Genomic DNA, 21,807 nt, shown 5'->3' on the forward strand with positions numbered 1-21,807 from the left:
TGGTAGGAAAGATTTTCTGTCACGATCCTTGTGACAGCGGAGCTGAATGAGCCTGTTTGAAAGGATGCTGTGCTGCTTTTTCAGTAGGTTATGGAGAGGATGTTCCAGATTGTCCATAATGGATAACAGTTTGTTAGTGACCTCCTGTCCACCACTAACTCAAAAGAGTCCAGGTTGTAGCTAAGGATGGATCCAGGCTTTTTGATGAGTTTATAGCAAAGTAGATGACGAAGTGCCAATCTGATCATACTAGGGATCCATTCAGTGTTCTTATAACAGGATAGAAGCTGTGGTATGGGCTTTCAGATCTTCTGAGGAGAAGAGAGAATATTCAGGGTGGGAGGGGTCTTTGATAAACCCTGGTCCATCCTGCCTTAAAAGAGATAGTTGCTGTATTTTTAGTTAGCCGACGTTCCCCAGGCTGGGGAAAAGTTCCATTATAACATGTATGTTATAAAGTGACAAATTCAGGTGAAGTGTCTTGGCCCAAAACAGTGACTGACTGTTTTCCCTCATAGATGCTGTTTGACCCACTGAGTTCCTCCAGCTGTTCATCTGCATTTCTAGTTTCCTGCCTCTCTATTACAGAGGGAGTTTCACCCTGCTTCTGAAAGGTGCTGTTCTTGCATTGGGAGTTCTCTGCTCTTTCCCATTTGATGGACATGAGTTTTGTATTGCTGGACATGGATTAAATATGGTCCATTAGTGTAACTGTTCTCTAATTGGAATTTAATGCTTCTCATTCTGCCTAAACAATGGCTCAGGATTTAATAAAGTGAAAAATTCTCTTCTAGATTCCAAACTCATTTTTCACTTTGGGTATTAGATGAATCCTCACTGATCGTTTTCTCATGAATATTTAAACCCTTCAGTTCACTCTCTGTGAAGCTTGTTTTTGCTTTCGAGTCAAGTGTTGGACTGTCACCCCCACTGTGTACTTATGTAATGTATTTGACGAACGGAAACATCGGGGGGAGGGGGCAAAGTGTTAATGTTGGGAAGGAAGGAAGAAATTTGGGGGGGAGGGGTTTAAGGACCCTCCTACAGAACCGAGAGGTTTGGGGAAGGTCTGCCCTCAGTTTACTCTCTCCCTTTAGATCATATGTCATTGGAACAGAATTAGGCCATTCAGCCCAAAAAGTCTGCTCTGCCATTCCATCGTAGCTGATTTATTTTCCCTCTCAAACCCACATACCCAAGGACTTGGCCTCCACAGCCGTCTGCGGCAATGAATTCCAGACGCACCACCCTCCGGCTAAAGAAATGCACCCTAACCTCTGTTCTAAATAGACCCTGTGTTCTGGTTGGAAACATCCTCTCCACACCCATACTATCTAGGGTTTTCAATATTCAATAGATTTCAGTGGGATCACCCCCTTATTCTTCTGAACTCCAGAGCCTTCAAACGCTCTCATGTTAACCCTTTCATTCCTGGAATCATTCTCATGTATCTCCTTTGAATCCTCTCCAATGCCACCATATCCTTTCTTAGATAAGAGGTCCAAAACTGCTCACCATAGTCTAAGTGTGGTCTGACCAATATCTTATAAAGCCTCAGCATTACCTCCTTGCTTTATATATTCTGGTCCTTTCAAAATGAATGCTAACATTGTATTTGCATTCCTTACCACTGACTCAACCTGCAAGTTAGTGTTGAAGGAATTCTGCACAAGGACTCCCAATTCCCTTTGTATGTCTGCTTTTTGAATTTTTTCCCTGTTTAGAAAATAGTCCATGCCCTTATTCTCCTTTGCTTGGAGCTGCCAGCCTCTGAAGCATGACATGAACCAACTGGTTGGGGTAAGATGGTTTTGGTCTGGGGATCTCAGCTGCACTGTTTGTCTGTCCGCAGGGCTCACATGTGACCCGCTGGCCTGGCTCCTACATCCTACAGTGGAAGATGTTGACACCAAGCCCGTGCAGCTCCAACCTTCCTCGTGTTGACGACGTCTTAGCCAGCCTGCAGGTTTCCTCCTACAAGTGTAAAATTATGTTCTACACGGAAGTATTGGCATCAGAGGACTTCAGGTGAGTGTTAGACAAGGGTTTTCCTCTCTCTATAATCCATCCAGCCCCACAGCAGGACTGAACACCTCTGGACAAGTCGTAGCCTGGACCCAGAAGACTTTGGAGCAGAATTAGGCCATTTGGCCTGCCAAGTCTGCTCCAATATTCCATCATGGCTGATTTATTTTCACTCAACCCCATTCTGCTACCTTCTCCCCGTAACCTTTGATGCCCTGATTAATCAAGAACCTTTAAATGTACCCAAAGGCTTGGCATCCACAGCTGTCTGTGGCAATGAATTCTGCTGGTTCAGCACCCCCTGGAGGTTGTGCCCTCTGGTCCTAGACTCCCCCACTATTGGAAAAGTCCTCTCCACATCCACTCCAGTGAGTACAGGCCCAGAGCCATCAAAAGCTTCTCATACATTAACCCTTTCATTCCTAGAATCATTCTCCTGACCCTCTCCAATATCTTTTCATAATATGAGACCCAAAACTGCTCACTATAAGTGCAGTCTGACCCCTGAGTTACAAGCCCAGTTACCCAACCACAATACCAGCACCAAAACTGCACTTAAAACTGGACAAACAGCAGTTGTGCAGGCCTTCTACTCACCCACACATTATCTATGCTTAACACCAGGCCCAGTGTTGGGTCTCTGTCTCTCACCCCCGCCCCCCAAGGTTCAATAGATGTAAGGGAGAGAAGACACAAAGAGGCTGGAATGAGTGGCATTCGAGAGTGGAGAGGGTCTCAGGGACATGGGGGTGGAGGGGGACTGAGAGTGGAGAGAGACGAGGGGTACTCAGGTGGAGAAGGTCAAGATGGCCTCGAGAGTGGAGTGGATAGGGTTGAGGGGGACTCGGGAGTGGATATGTGCTCACAATATTCCAGGTGAGGCCTCACAAGTGTTTTATAAAGTTTCAACATTACATCCTTGCTTTTATATTCTAGTCCTTTTGAAATGAATGTTAACATTGCATTTGCCATCCTCACCACAGACTCAACTTGCAAATTAACTTTTAAGGAATCCTGCACAAGGACTCTCGAGTCCCTCTGCACCTCAGTTTTTTTGCATTTTCTCTCCATTTAAAGATTAGTCAACCCTTTCATTTCCTCTACCAAAGTGCATGGCCATACACTTCCTGACACAATATTCCATCTACCATTTATTTACCCATTCTCCTAATTGGTTTAAGTCCTTCTGTAGCCTCTCTACTTCCTCAAAACTACCTGCCCCTCCAACTATCTTCATATCGTCTGCAAACTTTGCAACAAAGCCATAAATTCCATCATTCAAATCATTGGCATATAACATAAAAAGAATCGGTCCCAACACAGACCCCTGTGGAACACCACTAGTCACCGGCAGCCAGTCATTAAAGGTTCCCTTTATTCCCACTCTGAGTCCTGCCAATCAGCCACTGCTTTATCCATGCTAGAATCTTTCCTGTAATACCATAGGCTTGTAGCTTATTAAGCAGCCTCATGTGGTACCTTGTCAAAGGCCTTCTGAAAATTCAAGTACACAACATCATCTGATTCTCCCTTGTCTATCCTGCTTGTTATTTCTTCGTAGAATTCCAAAAGATTTGTCAGGCAAGATCTTCCCTTGAAGAAACCATGCCGACTATGGCCTACTTTATCATGTTCCTCCAAGTACCCTGAGACCTCATCCTTACTAATCAATTCCAACATCTTCCCAACCACTAAGGTCAGACTAACTGGCATAGTTTCCTTTCTTCTGCCTGTCTCCCTTATCGAACTGTGGAGTGACATTTGCAATTTTTCTAGTCTTCTGGAACCGTTCCAGAATCTACTGATTCTTTAAAGATCATTACCAATGCCTTCACAATCTCTTCAGCCAGCTCTTTCAGAACCCTGAGGTGTACACCATCTGGTCCAGGTGACTTACCTACCTTCAGACCTTTCAGTTTCCCAAGAACCTTCTCTCTAGTAATGGTAACTACACACAATTCATGACCTCCAACACCATACTGTTAGTGACTTCCACAGTGAAGACTGATGCAAAATACTTACTCAGTTTGTTCGCCGTATCCTTGTCTCCCATTACTATCTCTCCAGCATTGTTTTTTAGTGGTCCGATATCCACTCTTGCTTCTTTTATACACTTTATGGTATCCTCTCTAACATTACTGGCTACCTTACTTTTGTATTCCATCTTTACCTTCTTAATGACTTTTTTAGTTGCCTTCTGATGGTATTTAAAAACTTCTCACTAATTTTTGCTCTGTTGTATGCAGTCTCCTTGGCTTTGATTTACTTCTCTTGTTAGCCATGGTTGTGTCATCTTGCCTTTCGAATACTTCCTCCTCTTTGAAATGTTTATGTCCTGTGCCTTCCGAATTGCTTCCAGAAATTCCAGCCATTACTGCTCTGCCATCATTCCTGCCAGTGTTCTTTTCCAATTAGTTCTGGCCAACTCCTCTCTTATGCCTCTGTAATTCCCTTTACTTCACTGTAATATCGATACATCTGACTTTAGCTTCTCCTTCTCAAATTTCAGGGTGAATTCAATCATATTATGATCACTTTCCCCTAGGGTTCTTTTACCTTGAGCTCTCTAATCAATTCTGGTTCATTGCACAACACCCAGTCCAGAATAGCTGATCCCTGGTGGATTCAACCATGAGCTGCTCTAAAAAAAACATCTTATAGGCATTCTAGAAAATCCCTCTTGGAATCCAGCACCAATCTGATTTTCCCAATCTCCCTGCATATTGAAGTCCCCCATGACTATTGTTGTCATGTCCCCATGACTATTTTGGAATGCATTTTCTGTCTCCTGTTGTAATTTGTAGGCCACACCCTTACTACTGTTTGGGGTCTGTATACAACTCCCATCAGGGTCTTTTTACCCTTGCTGTTCCTTAGCTCTCTCCACAATGATTCAACATCTCCCAACCCCATGTCACCTCTTTCTAATGATTTGATTTCATTTTTTACCAACAGAGCAATGCACCCCCTCTGCCTTCCTGTCTTTTCAATACAATGTGTATCTTTGGATATTAAGCTCACAGCTATAATCTTCTTTCAGCCATGATTCCGTGATGTCTACATTATACATGCCAGTCTGTAACTGTACTGCAAGTTACCTTATTCCGTACACTGCGCACATTCAAATATAACCTCAGTCCTGTATTCATGCTTTCCAATTATGTCTCTTATGTTGTAACTCATCCCGTTGGCTGCAATTTTGCCCTATCAACGGCGTCTCTTCACTACACATTGCCTCTGTTTGTACCAGCTACCTCAACTCCAGCACTATCATCCACCTTTTCTATGATACTTCCTGCTTTGAAATATACGCAGTTCGGGATACTCGTCACACCATAATCAACCTTTGCGATTTCTGACTTTGTCTCAGGTCTTACCAACATCTGCCTCCACAAACTGTTCTGACACTCTAGTTCCCAACCCCTTGCAACTCTAGTTTAGACCACCGTGCAGCATTAACAAACCCTCTTGCTAGGATATTAGTCCCCCTCCAGTTCAGGTGCAAACCATCCCATCTGTACAAGTCCCAGCTTCCCTGGAAGAGAACCCAATGTTGCTGAAATCTTATGCCCTTCCTCCTACACCAACTTCTTAGCTACATATTAAACTGTAAAATCTTCCTAGTTTTGGCCTCACTAACATGTAGCACAGGTAGCAATCCTGAGATCACAACCCTGGATATCCTGCTCTTTAACTTAGCACCTAACTCCCTATGCAGAACCTCGTCACTCGTCCTTGTTGACCATGTCATTGGTACCTACGTGGACCATGACTGTTCACCCTCCCACTTGCAACCCGTGCCACAGACCTAGCACCTGAAAGGCAACATATCATTCTTACCCACAGAACCTCCCCTAACTAACGAATCCCCTATCACCACAGCATGCCTTTTCTCCCCCCTTCCCTTCTGAGTTGCAGAGCCAGAGACCCGTCCACTGTGAGTTTCTTCTGTTGGGTCAACCCTGCCGACAGTATCCGGTGTTGTTGAAGGGGTGCTCTGCACTGGCTCCTTAACCCCTTTCCCCTTCCTGTCACCCAGTCTCCTGCACCTTGGGTGTAACTACCTCTCTATATGTGCTATCTATCATCCCCTCAGCCTCCTGAATGATCTGGAATTCACCCAGTTCCCCCGCGGATTGTTTAGAAGCTGCAGCTGGATGAACTTCTCACGATTGTAGTTGTTAGGAACACTGCCTTCCCACATCCTGCAAGTATGTGTGAGGTGGTGGGTCAGCGAAGGGAGGAGAGGGGCTTGATTTGCTGTTGTTGCTGAACATCGTGGGCAGGTTATGTTGGCACCACTGTGTGGTGACATGTGGGCTTCCCCCCCAGCACATCCTTAGGTCATGTTGATTGTTAACATAATTAATGCATTTTACTGTATAGTCTGATGTATGTGAATCTGATCAATAATTCTGAATCTTTGCAGGGGCTCCATGTCCAGTCTTGAGTCCTGTCATAGCGGCTTCTCGCAGCTCAGTGCCGCCACTACCTCGTCCAGCCAGTCGCACAGCAGCTCCCTCATCTCCAGGTAGGGGCCCTGCTGACGGCGACATGAGGAAAGCTAACTACCTCAGGGTCAGGTACAGTGGTGGCTCCAACACGCTCCACGCCAGTCCAACCCTCACACTCGTGTGTTTACAATGGTTGGGGACAGGACATCTAGTGACTTTGGCCTCTCCAGTCGTCTACGTCACACTCCTGGCAGAATGGGCACCGTGGACTGATTTCAGCACACCCTTCCCCTGCTCAGGTGTTGTCTGTCCACACCAAGGCACTTCCCAACTCACCCACTCGTCCGGGACAGACTGTTCCCGTACACTTAACATGGAATACCCAGGGGCAAAATGCTGGAGGAGCTCAGCAGGTCAGGCAGCATCTATGGAAAGGAATAAAGAGTTGATGTTTCAGGCCAAGACCCTTCCTTTCCAGAACTGGTAAGGAAGGGTCTTGGCCTGAAATAGTAACTGTTCACTCCCCTCCATAGATACTGCCTGACCTGCTGAATTCCTCCAGTACTTCGTTTGTGTTGCTCTGGTCTTCCAGAATCTCTTGTGTTTGAGATAGAACACCCATTCACTTTTCAGCCACTTGTCTGATCGGGAGCAACTCAGCTGTGTGACCGTTCTGACCGGTTCCCACTGACCCTATCCATACTCATTCCTCTCTCCCCCCATGACTATTTTATCAGGGATGATCTACCTCTCTTTGGAAGGTGATGTGCTGATTTGTTGAATCCACTTGCCCAACTATCAGACTCTTGCTCTGTGCTGAATAAAGTGGCTTCACCTTTTATTTCAGATTCTTTTGAGATCTTGTTTATCACGCTCCCAACTATTTCCACTGGAACCCAGTCCACTTGCGAGTTCTGTCCGAGTCTCCCTGGAACACCAGGAATCCAGTTATGGTCACACAAATGCTGTTTGCAAGTTTATGAAAACTGGTTTCTAGTGTGTGCAGACCTGGGGCTCTGTCACTTCATTTTTTATCAAACCCTTTGACTACAGCCACGGGGTAAACCCTCCCCACCCTTCCAAGGAAAAGTCATGCACAGTGGCAGGAGGCGAAGGGGTGGTGAGAATAGGAAGTTTGTTAATTCCCCCCCATGGTTAGTTTCTCTGCTGAGGACTTTAGAAATCTTGAGCACCCCCCATGTTAATTTGATTTCCTGCTACAGGGATACAGCTGCTGTGGGACCCTCCATGTAATTATTACCATCAGGCCTTGAGTTTGCAGAGAGAGCATGTGGCAGGCACACTGCAATGAGAACATTGTGATATGGTCACTGAGTGATTGTTTGAAAACCTGGCAGACAGAGTTTAGTATGGGGAAGAGTGAGGAGCACTTCCAAAAGAGGAGTTTGACTCCAGATCATCCATATGACAGTGAGCTTTTATCTTATCTGAATGCACTGTGACCACGGCCTCTGGGATATGTCACTGACTTTCATTGTTCTGTGCAATTGTTTAACCCATTTAAATCTCACTAATGTTTTTAACTTTGTAAAGTAAGGTTTTATTTATTGGAATTACAGCTTTATAAAAAAACGTGCAATTTAATATTTATGCGGTGAACTCTGTTTAAGTAAATTATACCAATGTGGGCAAGGCCTCCTGCTTCCCCTTTCATTTTCTGACAGTGCTGGGACTGAACGCCCCATTCCTGCCTGCCTTGTAGATGCTGGGACAGCTTCACGCATTTGGATGGGGAGATGGCGGGTGCCTGAATCTGTTGATGAGATGTGGCAGGATTGTCTGACACCGAATTGTGCTCACTGGAACTTGCTGCCTTTTTCACTGGATCTGGATCTGGTTCAGCTTCAGTCTGCACTAAAGTGAACTTTCCTTATCGTAAGACCATCAGTAGGCCATTTGGCTTATTCCATTACAGATGATTTATTTTCTCTTTCAACCCCGTTCTCACACTTCCTGAGAACCTTTGATGCCCAGACTAATCAAGAACCTATCAACCCCCACTTTAAATACACTCAATAACGTCCTCCATAGCTGTCTGTGACAATGAATTCCATAGATTCACCACCCTCTGGCTAAAGAAATTCCTCATCTCTGTTCTAAATAGACGTCCCTCTATTCTGAGGCCATTCCCTCTGGTCCTAGGTTCCACACAGGAAACATCCTCTCCATGTCCAGTCTATCTAGGCCTTATCTTATTCTTTAACCCCTGACAAGGGTGAGGGCAACACCATCTGACAGCCTAACTCTGACCAGCCCACACAGATCCTGGTACCTTGCCCCACACCATCATGGGATGAAGGATTTTACTCCATAATTAACCTATTCCTGGCAATGAGGGAGGTTTACATTAACCTGTGCTTGAGTGGCCTCGCTTCCTTATAACCCAAGCAGCACAAAGTTCAAACAGCAGGGCCTGTAATTTCTCTGTGATAACTGCATTCAGTGGGGCTTTGAGATGTGGATAAAACACGATCGATTTAAGCTCCTGGGGGAATGATATTTGAAGCTCAGAACGGTTGGTCTGTAAACCGATCGCTCCCCTCAGATATATTTCCGTGACACCAGATCCTGTTCAAAAGGTTGTGAGCGGTGTTTCCTTCCACTCTGAATGTCACCCAGGCCTGGGAATGAACTGGAACGCCGAGTGCGATTGGCCATAGCAAGCACTGTTAATTTTGTAAAGATGGAAATAAATCTCTTTGTTTCTGGAACATTCTGTCCATTGTTTGAAATGACAAGATAAGAGGAATGAAGTCCAACCAGTGTGATGTGCAGGGCAGGGAGCCAGTGACCCACGGCCAAATCGAAGGTTAAAAGCTGGGACTGTGTCTACCCTCCCTAGGCACCACAAACACAGAAACCATAGTTACACAACAGACAAATGTTCATTTTACTGAGGATTTAAACTTGCCCGGTGGTGCGGGAAGTCATTGCCAGTCAGTAGGTTGGGTTGAAAGCTGCCATGGCAGTCCTGTCACTCCTGGGGCAGCAGGAGAGTTCAGTACAAGGGGATTTCCTAAATCCCGGGACCAAGACTCCTCGGGTTCAGTGGTCCTTGCCGAGGATATACAGATGGCCAGAGTCCCCTGATGACACTAACCCACCTCTGCCGACACAGGAGGGGTGGTCCGCTGCCCCACGTCACACCATCCAGATCTGCATTTACAGGCCGCCAGTACTGTCCCCGGGGCCCAGTGGCTCCTCCTGGTGATGGCACAGAACTGCTCCCCTCTGGGTCCTGCCCGTGGAGGGGTCCACCTACTCTGAGCAGATTGCCAGGTTCTTCTTGAGGTTTTCCATCAGCAGGAGGTTCTGCAGAGCCAGCCGGCGGCATTCAGTGTCAGGATCATTCCCGGCGATGTCTGGGGGGAGAGAGAGAGAGAGAGAGCATCAGCAGCAGGGGTGGCTGTGGTGCTGGGGCCAGAGCCAGAGGGTCAGGGTACAGTGCAGTGCCACAACACTACCCAGGCACCTTCACAAATCGGCAGAGTGTACAGCAAAGAACGTTAAAATCTATTTTTAAAATTTATTTATTTTATATTTATCTGATCTAGTTATTTATTCTCAATCACTTCTATTTATTTATTAACAATTCTTTATATAAAAAATCTATTTATTTAGAGATACAGCGTGGTAACAGGCCTTACCGGCTGAACGAGCCTGCGCTGTCCAGTTATACCATGTGACCTATTAACTGGCACATATTTGGACTGGAAACACCAGGAAGAAAGCCAGTCACGCTGAGAATTGAAGCTGGGTCACTGGGGCTGTAATAGTGTTGCTATATGCTGTGGCATCTCTATGGTCACGGGGAAGCCAGCAGCCCTTCTGGCTGTCAAAGTTGGTGGTGTGTGACTCTGTGCCTGTGAACCTCTGAGGCAAGGAGAGAAGGCAAAAAGGCAACCCTCACAGCTCACAGCAGCAAGCTGATGGAATGGAATGGCAGGTGAGGAAATGGTTCCCCTGGGCAGATGATGCATGCCACCATTCAACTACCAGACACCCTCTGTTCCTGTCGCTCTCATCCTCAGTTCTAGCCCAAGCCAGTTCTCAGTGCCAGGAGACTGCCCGGGACAGGTAACTCACCCGCCAGCCAAGATCTCGCTTCCAGGAGCTCATCGGGAACATCAGCCAGGAGCCGGTCACTGGGAACGGTCAGCAGCAAGGAGGAGAAGCCAAAGAGTGTTCCCTGCCGAACATACCTGAGGCGGGAAAGGCACCATCACTGTTAGAGCAACACAGCAAGTCAGGCAGCATCCAGGGACGTGAATAAACAGCTGGTTTTTTGCTGAGACCCTTCTTCAGGAATGGAAAGGAAGGGGGTAGAAGCCAGAGTAAGAAGGTAAGGGGAAGGGAAAGGGAACAAGTTGGTAGGTGATAGGTGAGACTTGTTTGGGTGGAGGGAGGAGAGAAGTGAAGTGAGAAACTGGGAGATGATAGATGAAAGAGGTAAAGGGCTTTAGAAGGAGGAATCTGATAGGAAAGGAGGAGGGGAACCAGAGGTGAGCAGAAGAGGAAAAAAATAAGAGGGGAGCCAGAATGAGGAATGCAAAAAGAGAAAAGGGGGTGGGGGGGGAGGAGGAAGAAATTACCAGAAGTTGGAGAAACCAATGTTCATGCATCAGGTTGGAGGATATTCAGATGAAAGGTGAGATGTTGCTCCTCCAGCCTGAGTGTGGCCTCGTCGTGGCAGTAGAAGAGGCCATGGACAGAATGGGATAGGGAAATAGAATTAAAATAGAATTAGTGATCCTGAGCCCAGGGAACCAGGGCAGAGTTCCCACATCTAGGGAACACACTCAAAGGTGGAGGCACCCAAGGACGCACAGTGGATTTGCAAATGTTTCTCACCCAAAAAAATAGACCCCAGAATCTCTGCAGCCTGAACATGACTGACCCTTGCTCTGTGCAAATGGAGATCAGAATGGGTCTGTCTGCCTGTCACCGTGCCGAGGTTCGGCTAGAGCAGTGACCAGTGAGGCCTCCCGTGGGTCAATGTCCTGTGGGTGCGGAGAGGAGATGACCAGAGGAGGTGATGAGCAGAGAGAGGGAAGGGCTGAAGGACGACCAGCTACTTACGTGTCTGGGTGGTAACGAAGGGCCCAGGTGAATCCGAGCAGAGCCATGCCCATGGAAATGGCAATCTAAGGGAGGGCAATGGTGGCTGTCAGCACAGGAGGGAGGAGAGATGTTGGGATAGAGGCAATCTCACCCCCCAGAGTTCCCTCCCCCACTCCCCCCCCCAACCACAGAGAGAGCCACCCCCACCAGAGGACAGCATGTACATTCTCCAGTCACACCTCCTTCACCCACCACCCATATCATTTCAATCTTGGCCCCAGACCCAAAGCTGCCCTTCCCTCCCCAACATTCCTCTCCCACCTTCTCACCGGCACATTGACGGACAGGTACACCAAGACAGCAAGACTGTGGGTCAGACGGCCAAGCATCAGTGGCTCCGACAGGAAGTCGTAGGCAGCCTGAGGTCTGGGTCATGGGGTTGGGGTGAATGGTCAGAGGTGAGAGGTTAGTCCTGATACTGAGCCACACACTATTTACCAACCGCTGCCTCATAGCCCCTCCCCTGGTGTTCACTGAGTTTCCCTTCCCTCCCCAACATCATATAACCATATAACAATTACAGCACGGAAACAGGCCATCTCGGCCCTTCTAGTCTGTGCTGAACTCTTATTCTCACCTAGTCCCACTGACCTGCACTCAGCCCATAACACTCCATTCCTTTCCTGTCCATATATCTATCCGATTTAACTTTAAACGACAACATCGAACGTGCCTCAACCACTTCCGCTGGAAGCTCGTTCCACACAGCTACCACTCTCTGAGTAAAGAAGTTCTCCCTCATGTTACCCCTAAACTTTTGCCCTTTAACTCTCAACCATATGCTCCACCCCCACCTCCCCCTCATTTCCTACATCCCCTGCCCTTCTTCATTAATTTCCACCCCTTTAGGCAGCTGCGTTGATCGGAGTAACTAGATTGGGCAAGGGGAGAGGAGACGGGCGGATATCGGTCAGTGGCTGTTACCTGTCGTAGTTGTTGATCAAGGGGAAGAAGAAATGTCCGGCCACTGGACCCAGACGGTTGGGAGATGCCTGACGTCTTGGTCTCAACGAGCCCTGACAAAGAGCAGCAATGTCAGCTGGAGGACCAGGACTGAAGGGAGGCCCATGTTCAAGTCATTCCCATCCCCACTCATGGACATCTGTTCCATTCCCAGTGCCTGATCCACCTCCTCCCTCCCCACACCACCTTCTCCTCTTCCTCTGGAGGGGGGGAGAGGGAGGAGCAGAGAGACTCAGGGAGCTCAGAATTGCTTTTGTTCTTCTCCCTCTCAGAACCTGATGCACATGGGGGACAGTAAACCCCAGCACTCCTCTTCCCCCCCCCCCCACCGGTGCCTACAACTGACTGCCCACCCCGACCCACTTTACTAAAGCGACGGGTCTTGTTCTGCAGCCTCTGCTCGATGATTTGTTTCCAGTGCTGGCTGGGGTCGGACACCACCCTGTGCTGCAGTTGAAGGAACGGGTCTGCGCTCTTGTCTGACAGGCTGCCTGCTGCAGGTCCAGGCTGGGCCAGTTCCTGGGCAGAGAGCACCAGCACCTGTACACAGACACAAACAGACAGTCATCAGAGGGGTTTCAGCACATGCGGTCAGTGTGACAGTTAGTGCGGGGGTTCAGTGTGGCTGCCTGCCAGGAACAGCCTGGGAAGGTGGGCAAATACTTTAAAGATTAAAGTTTAGTTTCATTTATCACACATACCTTGAAAGATACAACAAAACGTGTCATTTTCATCAAGACCAATAGTATGAGGATGTGCTGGGGGCAGCCCGCAACTGTTGCCATGCTTCCCATACCCACAACTTATCGCCCTAATCTGTCCTCCTACGTTCTAGATAATCTCTGGAATGTAGGAGGAAACCAGAGCACCCAGAGGAAACCCATGTAGTTACGGGGAGAACACACTGGGTCCTTACAGACAACAGTGGGAATTGAACCCTGATCGGTCATCATTGGCACTGTAAACTATTATTCTAACCATTACTTACATCCAAGATGTCCAGGCGCTGGGACAGGCTGTAGTTCACGGCGTAGAACTCTGAGGTCAGGTACTGAGTGACCTGTGATTGAGGGACAAAATGTGAAACAGAGTCCTGTAAATATATATGTATACACACACATATACGTTGCAAAACAAGGTTTGTGAACCCTTTGCAAATACCTGGTTTTCTGCATTAGTTACTCATAAAATGTGGTCTGATCTTCATCTAAGTCACAATAATAGACAAACAGAATCTGCCTAGACTAATATCACACAAACAATTGAACTTTTCATGTCTTTACTGAACACATTTAATCATTGACAGTCCAGGCTGGAAGAAGTACGTGAACCCTTGTTTTTAATAACTGGCTGAGCCTCCTTCAGCAGGAATAACCTCCACCAAACATTTCCTGTAGCTGCTGACCAGACTTGCACAACAATGAGGAGGAACTTTAGACCATTCTTCCATACAAAACTGTTTTAGTTCATCAATATTTCTGGGATACCTTGCATGAACAACCCTCTTCAGGTCATGTCACAGCATCTCAATTCGGTTAAGGTCTGGAGTCTAACTTGGCCGTTCCAAAACCTGAATCTCCTTCTTTTTAAACCATTCGTTATTGATTTACTCCTGTGTTTCAGATCATTGTCTTGTTGCATCATCCAACTTCTATTAAGCTTCAGGAGATGTTCCACTACCCTGACATTCTCCCGTAAAATGTCTTGACAGAATTTTGAATTCACTGTTCCCTCAACAATTGGAAGCTGTCCAGGCCCTGAGGCAGCAAAGCCGCCCCAAACCGTGATGCTCCTTCCACCGTGATTCACAGTTGGGATGAGGTTTTGGTGTTGGTCTGCAGTGCCCTTTTCCTCCAAACATTGCAATGTGCATTTCTGACAAAAAGTTAAAACTTTTGTTTCATCTGTCCACAGAACAGTGTTCCAGAAGTGTTGTAGGATATCCAGGTGGTCTTTTGCAAACTTGAGACGTGCAGTAATGTTTTTTTTCCAGAGCAGTGCTTTCCTCCATGGTGTCCTTCCACTCTTAACCATATAACAACTACAACACGGAAACAGGCCATCTCGGCCCTTCTAGTCCGTGCCGAACTCTTACTCTCACCTGGTCCCACCAACCTGCACTCAGCCTGTAACCCTCCATTCCTTTCCTGTCCATATAGTTGTCCAATTTAACTTTAAACGACAACATCGAACCTGTCTCAACCACTTCTGCTGGAAGCTCGTTCCACATAGCTACCACTCTCTGAGTAAAGAAGTTCCCCCTCATATTACCCCTAAACTTTTGCCCTTTAACTCTCAGCCCATGTCCTCTTGTTTGAATCTCCCCCACTCTCAATGGAAAAAGCCTATCCACGTCAACTCTGTATCCCCCTCATAATTTTAAATACCTCTATCAAGTGCCCCCTCAACTTCCTGCGTTCCAAAGGATAAAGACCCAACTTGTTTAACCTTTCTCTGTAACTTAGGTGATGAAACCCAGGTAATATCCTAGTAAATCTTCTCTGTACTCTCTCTATTTTGTTGACATCTTTTCTATAATTCAGTGACCAAAACTGTACACAATACTCCAAATTTGGCCACACCAATGCCTTGTACAATTTCAACATTACATCCCAACTCCTATGCTCAATGCTCTGATTTATAAAGGCCAGCATACCAAAAGCTTTCTTCACCACCCTATCCACATGAGATTCCACTTTCAGGGAACTATGCACCATTATTCTTAGATCCCTCTGTTCTACAGCATTCTTCAATGCCCTACCATTTATCACGTATGTTCTATTTTGATTAGTCCTACCAAAATGTAGCACCTCACATTTATCAACATTAAACTCCATCTGCCATCTTTCAGCCCACTCTTCTAACTGGCCTAAATCTCTCTGCAAGCTTTGAAACCCTACTTCATTATCCACAACGCCACCTGTCTTAGTATCATCTGCATACTTACTCATCCAATTTGCCACCCCATCATCCAGATCATTAATGTATATGACAAACAACATTGGACCCAGTACAGATCCCTGAGGCACACCACTAGACACCGGCCTCCAACCTGAGAAACAGTTATCCACCACTACTCTCTGGCGTCTCCCATCCAGCCACTGCTGAATCCATTTGACTACTTCGATATTAATGCCTAACAATTGAACCTTCCTAACTAACCTTCCATGTGGAACCTTGTCAAAGGCCTTACTGAAGTCCATACAGACTACATCCACCGCTTTACCCTCGTCAACTTTCCTTGTAACCTCTTCAAAAAATTCAATAAGATTTGTCAAACATGACCTTCCACACACAAATCCATGTTGACTGTTCCTAATCAGACACTGTCTATCAAGATAATTATATATATCATTTCTAAGAATACTTTCCATTAATTTACCCACCACTGATGTCAAACTCTATCCATATGAGATTCCTAGCCGATAATTGCTAGGTTTACTCTTAGAACCCTTTTTAAACAATGGAACAACATGAGCAATATGCCAATCCTGCGGCACCATCCCTGTTTCTAATGACGTTTGAAATATTTCCGTCAGAGCCCCTGCTATATTTCCACACTAACTTCCCTCAAGGTCCTAGGGAATATCTTGTCAGGACTCGGAGACTTATCCACTTTTATATTCCTTAAAAGTGCCAGTACTTCCTCTTCTTTAATCAGCATAGTTTCCATAACTTCCATACCTGTTTCCCTTACCTTACACAATTCAATATCCTTCTCCTTAGTGAATACCGAAGAAAAGAAATTGTTCAAAATCTCCCCCATCTCTTTTGGTTCCACACATAGCTGTCCACTCTGATTCTCTAAGGGACCAATTTTATCCCTCACTATCCTTTTGCTATTAATATAACTGTAGAAACCCCTGTGATTTATTTTCACCCTACTTGCCAGAGCAACTTCATATCTTCTTTTAGCTTTTATAACCATATAACAATGACAGCACGGAAACAGGCCATCTTGGCCCTTCTAGTCCGTGCTGAACTCTTACTCTCACCTAGTCCCACCGACCTGCACTCAGCCCATAACCTTCCATTCCTTTCCTGTCCATATATCTATCCAATTTAACTTTAAACGACAACATTGAACCTGCCTCAAATACTTCTGCTGGAAGTGGCAGTAGAACCACTTCTGCTGGGCATCTTGCAAAGGTTGCACCAAGAGCACAACACAACAACATCTTGTTCAGTGTTTTTCTTATAGTGGACACATGAACAGAGACTTTAGCAAGTTCCAGAGCTTTCTGCAGATCTTTTGTCGTTACCTTTGGATTCTTTTTCACCTACTTCAGCATTGTATATTGTGCTCTTGGTGTGACCTTTGCAGGGCACCCACTCCTAGGGAGAGTAGCAACAGTACCGTATTTCCTCCATTTGTAGACAATTTCTCTTACTGTGGACTGATGAACACTCACGTCTTTAGAAATGCTTTTGTAGCCTTGTCCAACTTCATGCATCTCTACAATTCTTCTTCTAAGGTCCTCAGAAAGCTGTTTTGATCGAGGCATGGTGCACATAAACATATCTTTCTTGAGAAGAGCATTTACTTTGTGTGTCTTTTTTTATAGGGTAGGACACCTTTACAATCCACACCTCCAATCTCATCTCATTGATTGGAACATCTGACTCCAAACAGTTTTTGTAGAAGTCATTACCCCAGACGTTCACATACTTTTTTCAACCTAGGCTGTGATTGTTTAAATGGTGTACTCAGTATTGATGAAAAGTAGCATAATTATTTAAATACACACAGATTTACATATGTCTTATTATAATTATGTATTGCAAAGACCTGCAGACATAAAACAATAAATTTCACAACATATGCCAGTGATAGTAAACCTGATGCTGATGATTGGGCTGTGGATAAAGAACCAAGAGAGGAAACTAGACGTACAGCAGCCAGTCTGGTTCAAGTATGGTGCAGAATGTGTTGGAGGGTAAAGAGTGAGAGGGAATGGACAGTGAGGGGTGGGTCTCAGGTCACTGGCAGACAGACAGTATGTGGTTCAGGTCCACGGACCACAGCCCGCCCAATACTCACCGGAACCACGCTGGTCACAGTCAGGGCCACCAGTGCCCGCTGCCGCAATCCAGTGAACCCTACAATGCCGAACTTGTCTTCAAGGTGTAGCAGGACCTTGGTGAGTTCCACACTGACCTGTGGGCAGAAAGCAAGGCTGGGAGAGTGACACAATGAAAATCCAGCCGCAACGATCCCTCTCGTTGGGTCAAACCCCACCCTTCACCCACACAACCCCTTTCCATGGGATACTTCTCCTTCACTGCAGCCCGTCCTGGGTGTGAGAGACTCCGAGGGAGGAGTTAACCCCAGAGCCCAGGTTCTTGCCTGAAAACACACACTCATGCAAGTTGGACATCCTGGTGTTAGGGATCGTTCTTGAGTTATAAGTTCACGGAAAGCATAATTATGGATGAACTAAAATGAGAACCAGTCTTTAGGAAATATATCCTGTTCACAGTTTAACTTACAACTTTGTAGCTAGTGAAACCAATCAGTGGATGTGGGACATTCGGACTCTGTCCTACAGGGACAGACTATAGATGAATGTTCCTGCTGTTAGCACATTGTTAGAGGTGTGTCTATGCCACTTCAAAATTAAACTTTCAAAGATAAAGATAAACGTATATATATATGTCACCATATACAACCAGTTTCAGATGGAGCTGGTGAAGGTCAGCGACTACTTGCTGGTGGCAAATAAAACAGCTAAATTCTTTATTAATCATACTTTTGCTGGTAAATGTACACTCAAACAAAAGCTTGTAACTTCCCTGTCGGAGTTGAGCTTTTGAATCACCTGTACGCCCTGACATTTTTGCAGCGTGAACCAAGGTCTTGAAGGTGCAGAACAGTTGCAGCGTGGCAGAGTCCAGGCTGGACAGCATAGAATGAGCAAATGGAAAGGGCAGTTTGCTCGGGAGAGCATGCGCAAAGTCGCCAGTTACCGGAGCCAAATGTATGGCCATTGCTGGAGATGACCTGGAGGCAATTCGATACGGCAGAACTGAGGATAGTTGAGGCAGAGTGTGGGCCCAAGAGCGAGGAAAGACCTGAGGTTTGATCAATTTAAGCACTGAGCAGAATTGGAAAGATTGGGTTCAGGATGAATCGAGGCGGGGGTTGGAGAGTAAGAAATGACCTGAGATTTGGATGATTTAAGCGTCGGGCCAGACTGGAAAGGTCAGGATGTCGGGGCCAGAGGCAAGGGATGGGTCAGTTTAGATCACTGCTCCATGAGGTTTACTTGTCTCTGCACTGAACTGAGGCTGTGGCCTGCAACAATCAGGCTTCTGCATTGGCTTTGAACTTTGAACAACCCTGGGATTCATTTCCTTGTAGGCCTACTCAATAAATCCAATAACCATAATAGCACCAACTGGGCATATAACCAGTGTGCAAAAGATGACAAACTGTGCAAATACAAAAAGAAATAATAATAATAACAAATAATCAAATGTGGAGAACATGAGATGAAGAGATCTTGAAAGTGAGTCTATGGGTTGTGGAAACATTTCAGTGACGGGACAAGTGAAGTTACCCCTTTGGTTCAAGAGCGTGATTGTTGAGTTTGAGGAGATTTGGTACGTCACCAGCGACTCGCAGAAATTTCTACAGATGTACCATGAACAGCATTCTAACTGGTTACATCACTGTCCAACATGGGGGAGGGGGTTACTACACAGGATTGAAGTTGTAAACTTAGTCAGCTCCATCAAAGGCACTAGCCTCCGTACTATCTAGGACATCTTTAAGGAGCAATGCCTCAAAAAGGCAACATCCATCATTAAGGACCCCCCCCCCCCAATCACTCAGGTCTGTTCTCACTGCTACCATCAGGAAGGTAGGTACAGAAGCCTGAAAGCACACCTTCAACAATTCAGGAACAGCCTTTCCCCCTCAGAAATCTGATTTTTGAATGGACATTAAACCCATGAACACTATCTCACTATTTTTTTATTTCTATTTTTGCACCACTTAATGATTTAACTATTTATATATATATATTTACTGTAATTCAGTTTTCCCCCCACTTTTATAATGTATTGGATTCTACTGCTGATGCAAAGACAACAAATTTCATGACATATGCCAGTAATATTAAACCTGATTCTGATTATTGTTCCTGAACCTGGTGGTGAGTCCAGAGGCTCCTGTACCACCTTCCTGATGGCAATAGTGAGAAAAGGGCATAGCCTGGGCACTAGGGTTCCTGATGATGGATGTTGCTTTCCTGTGACAGCGTTCATTCAGATGTACTCAATGCTGAGAGGGCTTTACCTGTGATGGACTGGACCATATCTGCATTTTATAGGACTTTCCATACAATGGCATTGGTGTTTCCACATACTCTCCACTACACATCTATAGAAGTCTGTCAAAGATTTGGACAAATCTTTTGTCCTGCACCATTTAATCACGGCTGATCAATTTCCCTCTCAACCCCACTCTCCTGCCTCCTCCCCATAACCTTTCATGCCCTGACTAATCAAGAACCTAGTAACCTCGGCTTAAATTCTCCCAGTAACCTAGCCTCGACAGTCCAGATTCACCACCCTTCGAGTCATAGAAAAGTGAAATACAGAAACTGGCACTTTAGCCCATCTAGTCTGTGCCAAACAATTTAAACTGCCTACTCCTATTGATCTGCACTGGGACTAGAGCCCTCCATGTTCCTATCAAACTGTCTTAAACGCCGAAATTGAGCTTGCATCCATCATTTCTGCTGGCAGCTTGTTCCACACTTTCACCACATTCTGAGTGAAGAAGTTCTCCCTCATGTTCCCCTTAAACTTTTCAGCTTTCACCCTTAACCGATGACCTCTAGTTCCAGTCTCACCCAACCTCAGTGGAAAAAGTCTGCTTGCATTTGCCCTCTCTATATCCCTAATAATTTTGTATACCTCTATCAAATCTCTCAATCTTCTACGTTCCAAGAAATAAAATCCTAATCTATTCAATTTTACCACATAATTTAGATCTTCCAAACCTAGCAACATCCTTGTAAATTTTCTCTGTACTCGTTCAACCTTATTTACACTTTTCCAATAGGTAGGTGACCAAAACTGCACACAATATTCCAAATTAGGCCTCACCAATGTCTTAAACTTCAATGTAACATCCCACATCCTGTACTCAACACTTTGATCTATGAAGGCCAATGTGCCAAAAGCTTTCTTCATGACCCTATCTACCTGTGACACCACTTTCAATGAATTATGGACCAGTATTCCCAGATCCCTTTGTCCTATCACACTCCTCAGGGCCCTACCATTCACTGTGTAAAACCTACCATGGCTGGTGCTACAAAAGTGCAACACTTGTCTGCATTAAATTCCACCTGCTATTTTCAGCCCCCTTTTCCAGCTGGTGTAGATCCCACAAGTCTCGATAGTGTTCCTCACTGTCCACTACACCCTCATTCTTGGTGTCATCCGCACAATTGCCAATCCAGTTCACCACATTATCATTCAGATTGTGGATATAGATGACAAACAAAAATGGACCCAGCACTAATCCTTGTGGCACTCCTCCAATCACAGGCCTCCAGTCAGAGAAGCAACCCTGTACTACTACTCTCTGGCTTATCCCACAAAACCAATGTCTAATCTAATTTACCCCTCATCTTGAATGCCAAGCGACTGAATCTTCTTGACCAACCTTCCATGCAGGACCATGTCAAGTGCCTTGCTAAAATCCATGGAAGACAACATCCACTGCCTTGCCTTCATCAACTTTTCTGGTAACTTCCTTGAAAAACTCTAAGATTGGTTAGACATGACCTACCACGCACAAAGCCATGTTGACTATCCTTAATCAGTCCTTGTCTATCCGAATACTTACATATCTGGTCCCTTAGAATACCTTCCAATAACTTTCCCACTACTGATGTCAGGCTCACTAGCGTATGATTTCCTGATTAATTTTTAGAGCCTTTCTTAAACAGTGGAACAACATTGGCTATCCTACAATCCTCTGGTACCTCACCTGTCTCCAAGGATGAATTAAATATCTCTGCTAGGGCGCTAACAATTTCTGCACTTGCCTCTCACTGTGTCCGAGGGAACACCACGTCACGCCTTGGGGATTTAACCACCCTAATTTGCCTCAAGACAGCAAACACCTCCTCCTCAGTAATCTGTACGGAGTCCATGAAGTTGATGCCGTTTTGCCTCACTTCTATAGACTCTGTGTCCGTCTCCT

General features: G+C 45.8%; 2 protein-coding genes across 9 annotated transcripts in view; one reads left to right on the top strand and one right to left on the bottom strand.

Annotated features, from left to right (window-relative positions):
• The window catches only part of LOC134352187 (SEC14-like protein 1), a 147,457-nt gene extending 140,539 nt beyond the window's left edge, over positions 1–6,918 (top strand). For all 6 annotated transcript variants that reach the window (XM_063059463.1, XM_063059468.1, XM_063059464.1 and 3 more), the window contains 2 exons: positions 1,853–2,028; positions 6,455–6,918. In XM_063059463.1, coding sequence (XP_062915533.1) covers positions 1,853–2,028; positions 6,455–6,560 — 282 coding nt within the window. In that variant the 3' untranslated portion in view covers positions 6,561–6,918. The remainder of the gene's footprint in view (positions 1–1,852; positions 2,029–6,454) is intronic.
• A 58-nt stretch (positions 6,919–6,976) lies between these two features.
• Positions 6,977–21,807, bottom strand: part of telo2 (TEL2, telomere maintenance 2, homolog (S. cerevisiae)) — a 48,626-nt gene continuing 33,795 nt past the window's right edge. Inside the window, exons 14-21 of one of the 3 annotated variants that reach the window (XR_010019359.1) lie at positions 17,626–17,742; positions 13,573–13,644; positions 12,948–13,124; positions 12,546–12,637; positions 11,891–11,987; positions 11,580–11,644; positions 10,587–10,725; positions 6,977–9,862 (exon numbers count right to left, since the gene is read on the bottom strand). Coding sequence is in view for 1 of the 3 variants with exons in the window: in XM_063059473.1 (XP_062915543.1) it covers positions 9,759–9,862; positions 10,587–10,702; positions 11,580–11,644; positions 11,891–11,987; positions 12,546–12,637; positions 12,948–13,124; positions 13,573–13,644; positions 17,626–17,742 (840 nt within the window). In the remaining 2 variants the exon portion in view is untranslated. The remainder of the gene's footprint in view (positions 9,863–10,586; positions 10,726–11,579; positions 11,645–11,890; positions 11,988–12,545; positions 12,638–12,947; positions 13,125–13,572; positions 13,645–17,625; positions 17,743–21,807) is intronic. The other 2 variants (XM_063059473.1, XR_010019360.1) reach the window with 2 other exon arrangements.

This window comes from Mobula hypostoma, chromosome 9 (genome assembly GCF_963921235.1).
Source record: "Mobula hypostoma chromosome 9, sMobHyp1.1, whole genome shotgun sequence".
Taxonomy (NCBI): domain Eukaryota; kingdom Metazoa; phylum Chordata; class Chondrichthyes; order Myliobatiformes; family Myliobatidae; genus Mobula; species Mobula hypostoma.